Source organism: Anser anser, assembly GCF_964211835.1.
Source record: "Anser anser genome assembly, chromosome: 11".
Lineage (NCBI taxonomy): Eukaryota > Metazoa > Chordata > Aves > Anseriformes > Anatidae > Anser > Anser anser.
In genome coordinates, this window is record NC_139732.1 from 18019845 (window position 1) to 18038460 (window position 18616).

General features: G+C 36.2%; 1 protein-coding gene across 11 annotated transcripts in view; it reads left to right on the plus strand.

The window, feature by feature from the left end:
- WWOX (WW domain containing oxidoreductase) overlaps window positions 1–18616 on the plus strand; it is a 508525-nt gene that overhangs the window by 252480 nt on the left and 237429 nt on the right. The window contains exons 9-10 of one of the 11 annotated variants that reach the window (XR_014588993.1): window positions 7–102; window positions 191–18614. The exons of 9 other annotated variants lie outside the window; for them this stretch is intronic. Coding sequence is in view for 1 of the 2 variants with exons in the window: in XM_083851628.1 (XP_083707754.1) it covers window positions 7–33 (27 nt within the window). In the remaining variant the exon portion in view is untranslated. Of the gene's footprint in view, window positions 1–6; window positions 18615–18616 lie in introns of those variants that run through there. One more of the 11 variants, XM_083851628.1, reaches the window with a different exon arrangement.

The following is an 18616-nucleotide window of genomic DNA, read 5'->3' on the forward strand; positions in this document are numbered from 1 at the left end:
CAATAGGATATGTTTTACTTTTGCTTCTCTTGAAGAAGCTGAGCCATGTATTGATTCTATACGAGAAAACAGAAGTCTTGACTGCCATGAATTACTTGTAACGTAAGTGTATATATCTCAATTTACCTTATGGTTCCCTGGTTGATACATCATTTAAACTGACTGTTTTTATTTTCCTTGTTGGCCCTAGATTTCTTTTCTTGAAGGCAGCAATTGAAATTTCTAACTACAAAACCTGCAGATGAAGAAGGAGACTTCCATCAAAATCTACCTAAATCTAACTAAAGTTCTAAATTATTGTCATTTTTTTCACTATATGAATTATTATAATTGATATCATGTCAAAGGTTTACTCAGAATCCCTCATGCTATCATTTTATTTAATTTATGAAGGGGCAAAACCTTTCTCTTGTAAGTTGTGTAGTAGTTAAGATGGCCAAAATGAAGCATAACACATAAGTAAACCAAGATTAGTGGTGGGTACCCTTTATGTTTCATCTTGGCTTTTAGTTGGTTTAAACTGGTGTTGTCCAGGGATGAAGAAATTGGAGGGGTGCAGGAATGGGTAGAGAGAAAATAAATTGTCAAGTATGAGGAATAGGAAAGAGTATGAGTAGCAGAAGATGACAGCTAAGGAAATACACAGCACTGGGACAAATCATCCTTAGCAGAGAAGGCAGTTTTCTGATGTAAAGGAGCATAATCTGATATCACTTTAAAGTCAAGGGAGCTTTCAGAGCAATTTATAACCCCATCCACTTCTGCCGAGAAAAATCAGGATAGTTTTCTTTTTACTTCTTTCAGTATAGTTTGGGAAGACACACATGGGGGAAAACCAAACTACCACTAGCACTAAACTACTCTCCAAAACCAGACCAGTCTTCATCTTCCCTGTGGAAAGACAGACAAAAAAAACCAGAGACTATTTCTTTTTCTTGTGTGTTGTAGAACTGGTCTAATGCCATAAAGACAAATAAAAGGTATTAGTTGGAATGAATGTACAGCTACCACATTCATAATACTTTCATAGAATTTGTGTTTATGTTCAACATTATTAATGCTTGGCTGATGAAATGCAAATAGATTTTAGTCTCTACATCTGAAATACATCTATTTATAAAGTTTATTAGTTTTTGTTTGTTTGGTTGGTTGGTTGGTTTTTTAATGGAAGAAAAAAAAAAAAGTCCTGGCTTTCATTTGGGTTTCTGTTTTGTTGCTCTAAAATGGCAAAAGAGAGATCAGATTGGAAATCTGAGCTACTGTTGCCTTCAACTGTTTAATATGTTAAAGCATTTGTTCAGCTAAATGTTATAAACAATTAATAGTTTTGGAATGAAACGTCAGGCATTCAGAGGTATGTGCATTTTTATGGTTTTGGGGTTCCCTAATAGCTGTAGCTGTATTTTTTGTCTACGTTTTATTGGGAAGTTTACATTCAAACTTTATGAGGTTGGAAGATGGGAGAAAACCCAATAAATGCCTGCTGGATGGGTAGCTGTTATCTGTGCATCAACACTCCTTGTTAATGTGGTCTTTGTGGGTGGCATAGGAAAGTGATTTAGGACTCTGTGAGAGTACTGTGTCTTGATTTATGATATAATTTACTAAAATATAAATATTTTTTTTTTATGAGTATAATTCTTAACTGAGACCAGAATTTTTGTTTAAAAACTGCCAGCAGTACAATCTGAGGTCACCCAATGGCCCAGAACACTGGGGTGAAGGACAGAAGGAATACCCAGCTGGGCCCTTTGAGAAGAGTGGTCATAAAATCCATAGAGAGTTCACCTAAGTGAAATCATATCCATTACAGAAGTATGGACCTATCTGATATTAATATTAAATTTCTCATTGACTTCTTTCACTTCTTTACTCCTTTCTGTGTCATACCTTGAAGTAAACTTCACATCATGGTACGAGTATATTGCCGGATGCATTTTGTCTGTGACAAATCCAGCTTAAAAAATAGCCTTATCGGGATGAGTAAAGTACAGCTTTGGTGTTTTGATCCTGGTCTCTTTACCTGGTTACTTTGTTCCTTTTCAGCCCCCAAATCATTATGTGGTATTTCTTTCTTGAAGTGATTTTTTTTCCTTTCTTTTTTTTTTTTTCCTGTATATTCAAGATTTAGTACCCCAAGTTTTATCAGATTCCCCCATATCCTTCTCTACTTCAAGCATACAATACAGACGTCACTGTTTGAAAAATGCATATTTTCTTATTTAGGAAATATACCTTTAAAGACAGTGCTCTGATATTAAACTGTCCGAGTTTGATTAATCTAATTTTAGTGTGGAGAAATTATTGGGAGAATTAAAGTTAAAAAGAAATTCCTTGGGCTAGGCTTTCTACTTTAGTGTAACTTTATTTTTGAAGTTATGTACACATGTAGAAACGTGATTTCTGCAGATGATAAAAATAGTCTCTGGAACTGAGATACTTCGAAGTCACAACAGCTTCTTTCTTGGAGTTGCTCTTCTGGAACTGCCGTAAGAGCCAATGACCACTGTTTACTCACTAAAAGTTTTTGTTTGTTTCTTGGGGTAATACCAAAGTTTAAGCAGCTGGGAAATAAGTTCAGAGCAGGTCCAGGTTAAGCACACTCCATTCCCCAGAATTCCCAATTTATTTACAGTTGTTTTTTTTTACTTGAAAGTACACAAACTTGCAAACTTTCTGGCTTCAGTCCATTTACTTAGCTTGAAAGACTTGAAGTCTAAACAAATAAGAAACTAGACCTGTGCAGGAGAGTGGTCTAGGTCTAGGAGAGTGGGGCAGTTAGTTCTTACTTAGCAAAGCCATTTGATTACCTGTAGGAAACAATCCACTCTACTTCACACAAGTTTTTCTTCCACACCACTCTTGTTTCTCATCTTATTGATGCACAGCTGTACACGTTACTGTCTTTTCTTGGGGAGATTTAAAAAATATCGGTTATTGCAAATAAACTGTGCTTATGTGTAGGGTAATAGAGGAGATGTACTATCATGGAATTATTACGTAAGCGTAAATAACGGAGTTGGATTTTAGCCTCTGGATAGGTGCATAGCTACTCAATAATTGAATAGTTTCTGCTATCATAAGTAATATAATATTGTACAGTGTATACTTGTCTGAATTGCTGGCCAAACCTAAGTGTAGAAATTAAAGTTAGTTCTTGGACTTAGTTGGCTGCCGTGCAGGATCTGATCAAATCTCACTTCATAAAATATATTAATATTAAAATACATTAATGCTTCAGTCTTTTGGAAAGTATGCCTGTCTTCAATATGTTGCCATGGAGCATCCTGAAAGAGAACTCAGAAGTGCAATCCCTGCTTGGACCTTTCTGTTTAGAAAGACAAACCCCAAACTCCCTTTGGCCTGCTTTCTTCCAGCATGCGCCCCTCTGCCTTCTGGCCCCAAATCCCCAAATTAGTACTTAAACCACAAAGCTGATCAGTATTTTTTTTTTTTCCTGCATTAGAAGAAACGGAAGTTATTAACTGATTTAGCTGATTATACCTATATCAGTTTTTATGACTATAGAAGGTAGTATTATAACTACTGTATAGTTACTCTTTTATGAGACTGAATGGTGTTTAAGCAGATCATTTTCTCACTAGACTCAGCTTTCTTTGAATATCGGTTCATTCTTTCAGAAGTAAGAACTTCAAGAAACCATAAAATCAGTGTAAATTAATAAAACTGTGAACCTGATGCAGGTGTGTAATGCTTCCATGAAAGTTTTATAGTAAATTGGTTAGACTGTTATTGAACCCACTCAGCACAGATGCTGATGGAAGCCTTTCTTTGGATGCTAATATATTTGAAAATCCAATGTGTTCTTACGAGGAAAGAGCTCAAGCAATATAGCTCTTATCTTCTGTTCTTGGTGGTAAACATTAATTGCAATATATTAGTGAAAACACAGGACTGTAAGTTTGGCGGGTTTTGTCTTTCGCTTCTTGGCAATATCTTCCAGAAACACTTCTTCCTTTCATCACTACCAAAATATTGACCAGTGGTCTGCTCCAGATGGCAAGTCTTAGACCTTTATGATGAGGATGTCTTTCTGGAATCTCTTTCAGTCACGAAAGTAGTTCGTATGCATGTCACAGATAACAAGGTTTATTTGTAATTTATTTTCAGTACCCTAGCCAGATATCTCTACCTCTTTGTAAGTCCAATAGATTGGAAATGGCAAAGCCCCTTAGTGACATGGCATCCACAGTAATGTTGTTCTCAGGTACCCCCCTTTACCTCTGTATCTTCTGTGTCCTTTTCCTAAAGCTGTCTAATGCACTGTTTTACCTGTTTTACTGGGTGAGTAAAACAGTTTCTCTAGGCTCTCTTTTTCACTTTGCTATTGTATTACTCTTTCTCTGTTCCATCATTCAGTTTTCCCCAGCTGTATCTGGTTCACCCAGTGTTTTCCTGGCCTTTCACCCACCAGTGAACAATATTTTTGACCTACATGCCTATTTCTTTAGCAAGTATTTTTGTTATTGCAGTATCTTACAGATCACATACCTATGAATTTTTGCTTAACTTTTTTAATGGCAAATTCAGTATTTCCTTTTCAGATTTCTTTTTTTTCAAAAGCTAAAGTGTTAAGCTTTGACAAAATTCAGAAAATGAAATGCTACAGAAATACTTGAAATTTAGAATAGTTGAACAAAGGTCGTAGTTTTTATGGAAAGGGGTCAAAAGGACTGTTTTTAATAACTGTCTTTAAGAAATGTACTTCCAGTAGCTGAAATAAGCTGTTTTTTGTTTGTTTGTTTGTTTTGTTTTGTTTCTCCCTTAAATTTCATTTGATTTGTTGTTTGTTATGAAACAGTAAATCAAAGTATGTCCTTACCAACCTAGTACTCCTTGTGCATATGAGGTAAGTCCACAAGAGAATTCAAAAAAGATATAAGGATTTTAATAAGTATCTGCTTTCTAGGCACATAATTAGCCCACATCAGGTTTGCCAAGATAGCTTGCACTAAGATACTACTTTAAAAAAGTGAAAAAAAAATGGCTATTTATGTTGGATATGCTTGAAGATAAATAGAGCTGGTGAAAGAGACACTTAGGCACTCATACATTTAAGTGCAAGAAGCCACACTTGAGCTTTTAGCATACATGTATTTCTAAACTGTGAAAATGTGAAAGCAAAGGTTATGATTCATAGGGCAACGTGTTTTTTTTTTTTTTCATATCATTTCTTTTATTAGATTAGGAAGTACAGGAGCTTACTCCAGGTATTCCCCTTGAACTTGATTTAAACCACTGGTAGCTCACTAACACTAGGAACTGTAGTATTTTGCCATGTATCATACGCCTGTACTTGCTATTCCTAAATTGCTTGCTTATATCTTGTGATGGGTCCTTCAGTTTCTCATAAATTAATAAGGCATCTGTGGCTATTTGCAAGCAGGTTTTAGAACTCTGAATCTGCTCCAATACAGAGACTGTAAAAAAATAAAAAATAAAAAAGGAAAGTGGGAGAGCAGATAAAGCAAGATTTCTTTTCCTTAGAATGCTCTTCCAGTATGAAGCGAAATATTATTAATCTAGACTGCCTGCTACTTTCATTTACCATGTAGCTGCTCATGGGATTACAGGCACAAAGGTTTCATAAATTTCAAATGAAATATGAACATTTGTTGTCAAAATACTGTTAAGCTATAAAAGCTCTGCTAGTAGTTGTCCTGCTCTTTTATTGTAACATTTATATCCATGGGCGTTAGTTTGTTCTTGGGTCTGAAGGGGATTTTTTTTCCCCTCTTTTTATTTTTTTATGTGATTTTCATCCAGGTGACAGATAACAAGGCAGGGGATTGGAAAATATATACTTCTTTTTTATTTTTATTTTTTTCTGACTATGGTAGATCCTTTCTGTAATTATGTGGCATTCCAAGGGCTTTATCTAAGTAGGCATAGCACCTTAGATGTAATTTAGCATCTAGATGCTTGGAGAAGCAGGCATAACCTGTTTTTTCAAAAGGAAAGTGTAGCAATGTGGCTGTCCTGTCTGCTTCCTTTCTTTCTTTGTGTAGTATTCAACCTAGTGGTGCTATTTGACATAGCGTATCGTACAGGCATGGGAGAAATAAAAGATAGAAAGATATGGACAGTTGTATCCCTCTGCTTCGTGATGTATGGGTGCTTAGAGTCATATAGCTGTGCCACTAAAGCTTTTACCTGTATGAGCAAAACTTACCCAATTGAATAGTCAATAGGATTCTGTATGGGAATAATACTGTGTGCATAAATTGTGCTCTTGAACTCTACCTGAAATTACAGGGAGCTCTTAAAATGTACAGATACCTAAAGAGATGTTAAATAAAGCCCAAATACAGAAGTCTCTGATTTTAAATATCCAAATCAGAATTTTTTATTCATAATGTAGCATTAAAATTAGGCTGAAGGATTCACAATCTACTTTAATGCCACATGCTATTTACAATACTATAATCAATGCACTTTGCTTGGAATTTCTATTAGAAGAAATGATAGGGTGCTAAAATAGTCATTCATTCTTTGTCCAAGGTATGAGGAGGGTTTCTTTACTGTGAAAAATGATTATGACATGTTAAAACTGTGTAATAGTAAGCAGACACTTTTCAGTGCTGATGGGTGAATTCTGGAAATGCTCTATTTATTTTCCCTCTATTGACTAGTTGCATTCAGGCAAGACTGCCAGTGCATTGACTTGGAAAACAACTGAGACTGAACAATTTCAAACCATTGACATTATACTGCTTCATTTGTGAACTGCATTGCTTCTGCATGCACCAGTTACTTTTTTATGGAGTGCTTGCATGTTTAGGAAGCTTTCATAAAGGGAGAGATGTAAGCTAGCTTAGAAAGAATGCTGTCCATTTTATCAATTTTATGTTTATAACACTACCGAGTAAAAAAGACGGGCAATTTAAAAAAGTAGAACCATGTAGCAAAACACAGATCTGCTGTGCATGTATTTTGATGCACTAAAAAAAAAAAAAAAAAAAAAAAAAGGAAAAGTTTATGTGTTTAAAATTTCTTCACAGAGAATATTTTTAGCTCTTGACATAATATAATTTCCACCTGCTACCTTCACTGCAACTTTTACAAAGTGTTTTGTAGCACTGGTTTACAGAAAAATGAATGAGAAATTAATTTCTGTCTGAGATTTAATTTGTGTCTGTGACTGTCTCCATCATGCTGATCAAGCTTCTTTGTTACCAATTCACATCACTTCTTACTAGCATCATTTCTGCTATACCAATATTGGCTTTGTTTGGGAAAAGACTGTTATTGTGAGGAGGACCACTATTAGCTTCCATTGAGATCCGAAATAGGACTGTTCACTGGAAACTCTGAATTTTGATGTAATAAGCAGAATGTCAGGGCTGTGCCCTGCACAGAGAACAAAGTCAGGATGTGCTCAGCGCTGGTTACAGCTGTGCTGAGAGCTTAATCCCTTGTGTGGCTCTGTATAGACTCATCACGGGTTAGTCAAAGTGACCAGTCTCTAAATGACATTGCCTGATGTTTATTCATAATTATTCCCACATCTGATCTGTTAATTAAGCAAGAAAAACAACAACAAAAAAATCCTCCTACTGAGGCCGTACCTCAGGGAACCGATGGCCTCCGAGATCTCTATTGAGGCCTACCCTTTCCTCTACTAAGTCAAGAGAAACAGTGCAATCAAAACACGTGTAAAAAAGTACAGAAATATACTGTTCCTTCCTTCTTCAGACAAAGACAAGGCAAAGTCAACGTGTAACCAGAAAGTCACACCAGTGTCCTGCTCCTAAAGCAGCAGCAGCATTGATAAAAGCCTGCTAAAAGCACACATCTTTGTGCCCGTGCTGCACCCACAGCATCACCCGCTCCTCTCGGTGATTTGTTGCAGGTGTAGGTGTTTGTAATTTAGGAAATAATCCTGCTTATCTTGTTTATGATGATGCATAGGAGCACTTCACACTCTCCTAGCTGCATCACTTGTCTCCTGCTAAGTAGAATAAACTGCGGCGCTGGGTGGAGGTGAGGAGAGGAATGTGTCTTTTTGTTGCCCAGCGAACAGATGTGTTTCCTTGTATACCTGAGGGAGGCTCCTACTTGCAAAAATGATCTTTTCTATTCACCTAAAGCAAAGACATGTTTTGTCTGTAACATTGGTTTTACACCCTGAGTACTTAGATTTTTTTTCTTTGCTTTTTTCCAAAAATAGCATGTGATTGACTGTTTGCTTACACTGTATAGACATTTTGCATCCTGTTGTATGTAATGCATAATCCTAAAGCCTGTTTTTTTTTTTTTTTAAGAGAATGTAAACCATTAGGTTATCATCTACCCATTTTGAAAAATACCAGGGATCTTTAAATGACAGATTATGAATTTTGTTCCCAGTATGGAGGTTAAATTTACTACCCTCTGGCCGGAAGTGGGGATACTGCCAACTTGATCAAGACGGAAGACAGTGATGCAGTGACTGTGGTTCAAGCTGCACAGATAGTCACTTCTTTATGAGATATTAAATATTAAAACTCCGTAATATAGAAAGTCTCCAAAACATGTTATCTTCTCATTAATTTAGCTGGCTACCTATGAATGATTTTCTTATCTACTGATGTCAGTTATTCTTTACATAAAAAAGACAGTCCAAATAGACTGTGTAGAGACTGATATTCCTCAGATTTACTTTTCGCTTCAGCCACAGTCTCTCCTTCCCTGTGAGCAGAAACGTGGGCACAGAAGTGTAGAGGCAGCTGTGAAGGGCTTCACTGGGTCCCTGGCTCTGCAAAACCAAGGCCTGGGCCTGGTAGGGCCTGCTGTGCAGCAGACCTGGCCCACAGGGTGGATAGAGCCACCAAGGGCTTTGGATGCACATTATGCACTGGTATTCATACTTATTTTGTTGAACATATGGTCTTTTTGAAATCAAAAGTTATGGCTTTCTGTCAGGAAGTTTTCATAAGCTTGTTGACTGCGTTTCATGGGCAGTGTGTAGGCCCTGGCCTACAACTGGATGTTTCATCTTGGTTCCAGATTGTTGATGTAAGCCACCTCAGGAGAGGTGTATCTAGGCATACTGAGAGAGCCACTCAAGAAGTCTATTACAATCAGAGATCAAATTTTATGTACTTTTTGGCACTGGATGCTAAAATAACATAATACTTTCATTTTTTTTCTATGCAGATGAAGATGTATGAAAAGCAGACTTGACATAAGTCAGTGTGATTCTGCTACTGTTCATGGGTTTGAGTTTGCCTGGATTGGGTCTAAATGGGATTCATTCTTGACCCTGAAAGAATTTTCCTGGTGGTCAAGACATGACTGGCTGTTCGAGTGTGTGCTTCTACATTAACCCCCCAAAGATATATTTTTTAAGAGTGGGCATTATAGTGAGGCTTTTTCTTCTTTATCTAGCAAAGGAAATGAAGAATCTCCCTGCTGTCACTGAGAAAATACATTAGCTGAGAAAAAATGTTCTGTAGACTATAACTCTCACCATATGGTTCTTACCTCATCAGCTTAAGAGAACTGTTTGTGAAATCATGGGCTTGTTTTCTTCTTCCTGTTGTCTGATACTACCCAGATATATTTCAGTGCTTCCAAATATTTATATTCTGATAGCCTCTGATGTGAACTTCTCAAACAAGTTATAATGGCTTAAGAAGCAAGAGCCATTAGAGAAAGAAAGGGCAGGCATGAACTGATAGGCAAATAATTTCTTAAAATATGTAGAGGTAGTCCTTAAACTGGATTGGTTCACTGGGACACTCTTTTGAAATATGAAGATAAACTGCCTCTTCGACCTCTGACGAAGTTACATAATTATTTGGGAAGGTTTATCTCTGTGTCATTTCACAGTTTTCTCCTGTTAGTGCCACTTTCTTACTTCACATAAGGGAAAAAAAAAAAGAAAAAAAAAAAAAAAAAAAAAGAGCCCTCTCTGGCTGGTTATCTGAACGTGGAATCCGCTGCTGAAAAGACCCTGGCCCTCCTGTTAACACAATACTTTTATCCGGTAATCACAGCCTGCGGGAGACAAAATAACAATTCATCTGGAAAACGAGATTAACTCATTTAAGTTAGGCAGTGATCACAGAGAGAAACACGTTGGTGTTATCTGTCTGAACGAAAGCATACAGATTGGAGGGCCATTCCGGTTCAGAGGGTCCGTGTTGCAGGCCCAGCTTGTTGAAAGTAATTGGACCCTGTCAGAGTATGCCTTTGTGAGATATGGATATTACAATGGAATTCTATTAATCTCTGACAAATCCCCTCTCATCTGATAAAGGCTGTATACCTCTGCTCTTCACTACGACAACTCACTCGTCACTTTTATGTGTGTACTGGTGGGCGCTGAGCCTCTGTGGCTGTGTCACAGGTGAAAAGCAGTTTTGCCCCTTTATTTGGTCTTTTAATCCATGGATTGAAATGGCTATAGTGCTACTGCTTATTGATTTGTTCACATTCTTTATGATGTGTTTTTTTTTTTTCTTTTCAAAAAAAAAAAAGACTTTTTTTTTCCTCCTTTGGTATCCTAAATTCTTTGATTTTCTTGCTTTATTATAGGCATCATTGATATTAACATACTTTTTACAGTCTTGTATTTGTTATCTAGTCTGGATTTATCATACAAAATGTTATGGAAATACTGTAAATCTTATAAATACATTTATATTTAAAATCTGTGCATTCAAATCATAGGAAGAACAGAAAATACATTGGTAGCAACTGCACTTGGGGATGTTCTGGAGCACTCACCCTTTTTGTCACTGTTTGTTAAGCTGCTACTAGGGGAGAGGAGTTGCATTGATCCGTGTAGGCTGGGTACAATTTTTAAACATTCTAGTTGTAATTGTTTCTGCTTCCTAATTTTTATTTTTTTTTTTTTTGGCTATCATCCTAGCTTAATTGTGCTTTGTTTGTTCTGAATGCCACAACAGATTTCTTAATTATCTGGAATATCTGTATTCTGCATATTGATGTAATTCTAAAAGGTGTTCCAGAGCAAGCCAGACAAAGAAACGTAGAAAAAAGTTAAGACAGAATGCTATTTCTTTTAGGCAGTAAAATAACTAAATGCAGCAACTGGGGAAGAGGAACTGAGGAATCTAGATACATTTCTGCCTCCCTGGTGTCGCTAAAGGGAAAGGCAGCACATAGGTGGAGGTGCTTTAAGGGAAGTGAGAACCTGTTAATTGCAAAGGTATTGCTCTCTCAGATACACTTTTGTGTAAAAAGTTTTGCCTTTGTAACAGGAAGAGGCTAGTAAGGCCTCACTCCTGTTCGTAATGCTTGTGTTTGACTACGTTGAGAAAAAAGGATTATTTCTTCAGAGAACTGGAGTCCTTTCCTTCCTTTTCCTTCCATATTGGCCATGCAGCCATGGTCCAGCTGTATGTGCTTTGGGAAGGGTCAACTAGAATACTGTTGGTAGGAAAATTTTGACAATATTGTCTTCAAAAATCAAGCTAAATATTAACGGTGTTCTATTAGCAAGTTAGACTGCATATTTACCAATAAAAGAAATGAAATACACACGAACATATATAAGAATGATTGAAAATATTGAAAGTGCTTTTAGCGTTTAAGTCTCCTGCCATTGTATATATCATTTTACTCAGGGGGGAAAGAATATTCATTTCTTAGATATAAATATGAGAAGATTTCTGATGGGTTATATTTCCTGAAGTGTTATGCAGTATTGCTTTTAATAAATGTGCAAAACTTCATAAATCGTTTTCATGCTGAAAATATCTATCTTCTTTCACTGAAAGATACAGTATAGCAAAACCACACTGATTTCAGATTCCTTTTCTGAAGTAGAGTGAGAAAGATTTAAAAAGTCAAATGCATCAATCCCATATCATTTTAAAATACAACCTTTGCAATATACCTAAGTCTCCTTCATGGTATTGTACACACATTTAGCAATAGAAAGAGAGACAGTGCAAAAGTGTTCAGACGAGTTAGATGGAGTTTGGCATTAACAGTTGAAATATCAGTTAGCAAGAAGTATAATAACATTTGAGTTTCTGGCTTATAATTATAATGCCATCTCTCAAATTCTACTCATTCAGTCACCCCAAGTGAGTAATTTTCTTTGATGACTGAGGAAACATCATCAGGTTGTTTTTTTGGTGTGGGCTTTTCATTACCATCCGTCTATGTGGCAAATGCAGGTGAGGAGATCTTGTACACAGGTTGCTACATCTTCCTGATGATTTTGTAAGGCTGGGTAATATTGAATCTAAAAGACTTTGAATCATCATATGAACTCTGAATTAAACTTCAGAATTAAGCTAAAGATACCACTGAAGTTTGGGGAGTAAACATTTACAAAATGAAATATTGGGTTCTACTTTTCCAATAAAGCTAACCAAGCTAAACACAAGTAAGCCTCACAGAGCTCAAATGAATTGTGTCACATGACATTTTTTTATCCAAAAAAATTACACTCTCCAGTACAAGTACAAAGGCTGAAATTTCTAAGTCTAAAGTGATATCTGTGCCATGTGAGCCTGGAGGCCGGTGAGGTCTTTAAAGTCATTACACATGGGCTGAAACGAAGAGATGGGTACCGTTTTCATTCAGGTGGCTTGGAAATTCTGGAGAGAAGTGTGGAGGGGGCTGAACAGTGTTGCTGAATGAAATAAAACACACAAGAATTGAAAAATAGCCCTATAGACTCTGTCTGCTGTACCCATCACAAAAAAAAAAAAAAAAAAAAAAGAAGGGGGTAAGATTATCGAATTTTAAAATGAAAACCTGCTTTAAATCTTGAGTTAGCTTTATATACAAGTCTTGGGGAACATTCAATAAGTCATATAATCATAAGGTTGGAAAAGACCTCCAAGATCATCTGATCCAACCATCCCCCTACCACCAATATATACTTTAGAGTATGTTAAAGTGTAAACCCTCAGCTCTTCCCATACAGTTAGTGTTTGCAGAAAGCTTGCGCAGGTAGAACCAAACTCCCATCACAGTTAATCTAGACAAGAATCTGCAGAATCATTTTTTAAAAGTTGTTTTAAAAGTAAGCGATTTTCAGCATTTGCTTATTGTTTTATTGTTTGAATCTTTTGAGTGCAATGTCATCTGTAGAAATTAAATCTTTGGCTATCTTCCTATCTGCCCTATCTGCCAGCACCTAGTAGGATAGTCATATAATATGTTTGAGCATACATGCTTCATAAGTTGAAAGAGTGAACTATCCTTTTTATTTTGCAGTCAGAGTAAGTTGCCTTATCTCCAATATAAACATAGCTTGCTTTTTAGCTACACTTTCACTGCAGGTGCTTTAATGGCAAGGAGATTATAAATGTTAATATAATAGCATTTTTTCATGTGAAGGCACAATATAAAACTGCCAGACTGCAAACATTCTTTACTTTCTGGAAAAAAATAAAATACTTCATGTATATTTATAGAGAAAATATTAACTATTCAATGTTCAATGTATTCAATTAACTAAAATATTAACTATTCAATGTATAGTTTGTCTTTTTTTGGGGAATGCCCTAAGTATTATTGGTTTTGGTACACGTGTTTCAAATTTGTATACAATTATGTCATTATGCAGGTGTCATATTCATTTGTATGTTATAGGTACACTTTGACAGGGATAAATATGGAATATTATCAATACTGGTTTTTTTAATATTCTCACATAGGCGAACTTAGGTGTGCAGACTGTCCAACTCAAAACTTCTCAGATTTAAGACTTTCAGTGTAAGGGAACTATGTGTTGCATTTAGAGTTTACTTGGCCCCAAGTTTATTTTTAATGTTTATTTTTAATGTTTGACTTGTTAATGTTTTTAGTTTATTTTTTTTTCCAAGCTTTATTCCTAGCTGATGTGAGAAAGAGAGCTATTTAGCTTAAAAAGTCTATCAGAGTGTTTTATTGGCTACTACTTACATTTGTCTTCTGTTCTCAAAAACTGATAAATTAAGGACCAAGTTTTGCCCTAAGACAAACGTCTCCATGCCTCTTTCTCATGTAATTGGTAGCCAGGATCAAATCCAATGGGAGAATTAACCTCCAAGCATCAAATAAAGTCCAATTTCTATATTCAGCCATGAGGAAGTATACAATGAATAAGCAAATTCAAAATCGTTTTACTAAGGACTTAGCTTTACATAGAGATTGATCTGTCACTACCATGGGATGAATGTTTTAATAAACTGAGAATCTATGTGTGGGTTTTATGATAAGGGCTACATCCTTTTCTTGATGATAGCCTTTCTTTTCCTCTCACATTCCTTCCATCACATTTGCCCTATGATTAGCTCTTTCTTTATTTACCCCTAGTGAGATACCTCAGTGGGCCACCTCATTGCATCTTCTTTGTCAGCCCTAGTCAGCGAGTGCACCACAAGTTGGATTCATGCAAGGCCCTGATGCAGCAGTCAAATCAAAAGTAGCCACATGTAATCAAACAGATACATTTGGATCACAGCTGGTTTCATCAAAGTTGTTAAATAAATTACCAGGAATTTATAACAGGAAAAAAAAAAATAATGGAGCTGGCATTCCAATAACGTGGTCTGTGTCAATTATCATTTTCAGCAGGTACATCTTTAGAGGTCCCAGGCTGGCTAGAAACCCCGAAGGTAAATACATCTTAAGGCTCTTGAAAACAGCAGATACAGCAGTTGTTTTACACTCAACTTCTTTTAAAATCCATGTGAGCTTTGTAATAGCAGTTTCCAGCCTACTGCAACCTCTCCATAGAGTAAAAGTACAATGAAAGAATCATACGTATCTAGTTCAAAAGCTGAAGGGAAATTGTGTTGTTGTAGTATGTTAGCAATGGGAAGTTTTAAATGTGATAATATCTGTTTATGAGGTTTTCCGCTCATTTTTCCACTTATTTTCCACTGTAGTAGTTTTAATCTTTTATGTAATGTAGGTACATATTTGGTGGCCAAACCCGTAGTTTACTAAATCTAATCAGTACTTATGAAAAAACAAATAATAAATGCATCTATATAAAGTCTATCTAAATATATTTGAAACCATTTTTAATCTTTTGTTGTTGTTAGCATCGCATCAATCAAATATTTATTTACAAGGATTATTTTTTTTTTCCACTGATAGTGTGTGTGCATGTTACTTCTTGATTTTGTTCATTTTAAGCACATTTTCACTAAAGTGTTCTACTTCAAGCTATTCTCAATTCAATTTGAAGTGAAAGGTTTCTGAGTTTGGGTAATTTGCATATAAAAGCTTTACTGTACATTTTATAAAATGACTGTGTTCAGAAAACAACCATTTCTATTTAACAATATTGTTATTCCACAAGCTGAGTAGCTTTTCCCACTGTCTTTTGCTTTTACTAACAATATTTGTTCTTGTCTTAATTTTAAATTGTTAGTGGCTGAAAACGTGTAACTTCCCCCTTTCCTCCTCTAGTATACTGAAGTGACTAGAGACCTACTGTGATTTGTCTGGGATGTATGAAGTTTAAAAATATGTTTCTTTTGTCAAGGTAGGAGTGACATGCATAGAGTTCTTTTGAGACTCTCCTCTTTTGTTTTATTTAAATAAATGATAATTGTTGATGGCAATTTTGAACTAAAAAACATTGCACTCCATACTGAATTTTAAAATAAGTCTTTGGATTTTATTGTTATCTGTAAATCCCTAACAACCAGTTCCCAAGCCTCTAAATAGTCTATCATAACCTGTCTTAGAGGAACGTAGGCATATATGCAACATTTACAAATAACATGCTTGTAAAGAGAGGTAACTGATGCAGGTTCACATTAGGCCTTGGGTGAAAATGTGGTCTGACCATGTAAAGGTACACAGAGAACTTAAAAAAAAATATTAAATGCTGATGCTAGACTACAAATCTGTGTTTGGCTCTCTGCATTTTAATTATTCAGGAATTAGCATATGAAGTTTCTCCAGTTGCGTTACAAACCACTTTGTAATGGTTTACTCTTCAACTGCAATAACTAATTCCTTCTGAGGACAATAAACATCTGCTTTAAGGAAGAATGTACAGTGACATTAGATTTAATATTCTGGTCTTAGGAAATATTGAGTATAAAGCTTTTTTCTTACATTAAGACTATTCGTTGCTGGATCTTTTTCCTAGAGAAAGAAGCAAATGCCAAATAATGTTTGCTGATAAAAATCTTGTATTTTGCAAAGTTTTACTTATCACTGGTTCATTTATACATAACCTTTTGAAATTATTGAGATGAAGGTAACTAGCGTCCAGGTAGTATTCAGCATGTTCAAATGACATTTAGAGTAGGGTAGTCAGAAACACCACCTAGTAGCTCTGCCGTCAGTGTTCTGTGGATTGCACACATCAGCCAAAATGGCTGCTCCATTAAATATGGAGATTTTTTAGTCTAAAAAGACTTTAGTAGGGTTTGGACATACCCTGTAGAGTCTTTACAGTGTTTGTTTGTTTGTTTGTTTGTTTGTTGTTTGTTTGTTGTTTGTTTGGTTTTTTTTTTGGTAGAATTAAAAGCATATGTGATTGATTTTGCACTTTTTGTAAGACTTCTTACAAAGTGCAATTACCAGCTAGAATGGTGATGTTTCCATGTTTCCCTTAATGCGCATTACTTTTCTGCATTAAAATCTTTTTAAACATGTGCTTTCTCATCAAGTGCAAATTATCTTTGCATGTTTTTAATCTATTAGTTGCAGAGATATTTATTTATTTACCTAGGAGGAGAGTGGGGTTTGGAGTCAAGAAATGTATAGTGGGAAGTAGAAACAGATGATATCTTAGTATTCTGCAAGTTGAATCCTTGCCTCTAAGCATGCCAACTATTCCTTCATGTCTGACGATAACCCTCTACTCCAAAGAATCATGAAGTTTCTGCTCTCTGTAATTCTATTGTCTTAGTTGCTGAAACAGCATCTATATATGTATTTTTTTTTCAGAGATGCTGTAGTCGAGTAACAGAGGGCCTCATTAAGGGCATCTGTTATCTTAGTTCATATTTTATTCTGATTTTTAAGAGTGCTTCAACAGAAGGGATTAAGTGAGAAAAGAACAGATCATCTTTTTTTACTGCTCTTCTGGACCAATTGCTCCCAGTGTCAGAAATACCCCATGATTACGGCTGTTCCAAACCTTGCAATATGGTTGGTGCAACCACAGTTGGCAGTGATTCACAAGTCATTCCAAATACCATTTCTCAGCAAATCCTAATGTAGCCTCAAGGTAAAAAACATTGTAAACGCTGTACAGGGTGAAACCGCCTTTGTGTTGATAAATATTTCCTTAAAATGTAGATGAAGATGCTGTGCTTGCTTTATTTAAAAACAATTTAAATCTGTAATGCCATGAAAAAGACATACAATGGACAAGGAGACTGGCAAGCTATGGGAGAGAGAGCAAAACTTGGAAGAATTGGTAGGAGAAGAGTGTCTTGGGAGGTATTTTGCTTCTCTCGTCCTACCCAAAGATTGGTGTGGTGATATGTGACTGGGGCTTGGGTTACTCTGGACTTGGGACTGTGGAGGATGTTTGTGTTATTTTTATCATGAAGCACGTGCCCTAGGAGGATATTACATGCTAAGACAATGAATTTTATTGCAAAGACATTCTCAGAACAAGGAGGTGCTTTGCTTTTTAACATTGCCTTGCAGTGAAGCAGCGTTGTTCCTTATTGTCTTTGGAACGATTCTGCTATATTTGCGGAATGATTGTTGGTCAGGTATTAATATAAATAGTAGTGTAAACATACTGACAACGTGCACTGCAGTGCAGGTAACCGAAATGAAAACAACTGTTTGAAAGCTGTGGGAAGAACTGAGCTTTTGCTGCATTTTTGGCCACCGGCTTTCTCTCTCCCAAGTGCAGCTTTTGGCTGTGCCTCTGGGCCTGCAGGAAGCGTAGGCCATGCTGCTGCTCGGAGGAGCTGGTGGATGCATCTATATTTGGAACTCATATGCTGCGATGTGGCAGAAAGACCTAGCCTAAATACAGAATTTTTGAGCTTCTGGTATGTTTTTTTTTTTTTTTTCCTCCCCATCCTCCCATAGTGGAAAAACAAAGAAATTTTACATCTGATTGAAGGACAGTGGGAGGGAAGGAAATAGGGGTAAGAGAAACAAACCACTATTTATAGCGGTACAAAGATAAATGAGTCATCTTTATTTTAGTGCTAGTTTAAGAAAATGTTGAAATAGTCTGGTATTATTGGTAACAAGTCTCTTTTTAATGAAACCCTCTTGACTGGGATGCGCAAACCTCAGGAGTACTCTCTCTTATCTGGTTGTTAATGCTGTGGCTAATATTTTACTGTCAACATTAATTAGAGATTTGGGAGGGTAACTGGCACAATGATCTGGTGCCCTCCTGTTCTTGAGGATAACAGATTAGAGCAGTGAACAACATAAGGGCAAAATGTCCCCCTCCTGGGGCCAACTCAAATACCTTAGATAGAAGCAGGGAGAGAAAGGAACTCCAGGCAAATCTTTTATAGAGAGAGAGCAATATAGTGCAGGCTTCCTCCAGCAGTGGGGTCTGGATTGTATCTCGTTGGCTTCTGTGAAATGATAATTTAAAATGTGCCTGTAGAAAGAAAATTTGTCTGATTCTATGGAATTTTCTTTTGCATTTCCTATATACCATTCCAACTAAAGCCTGGTTTTCTTGTTT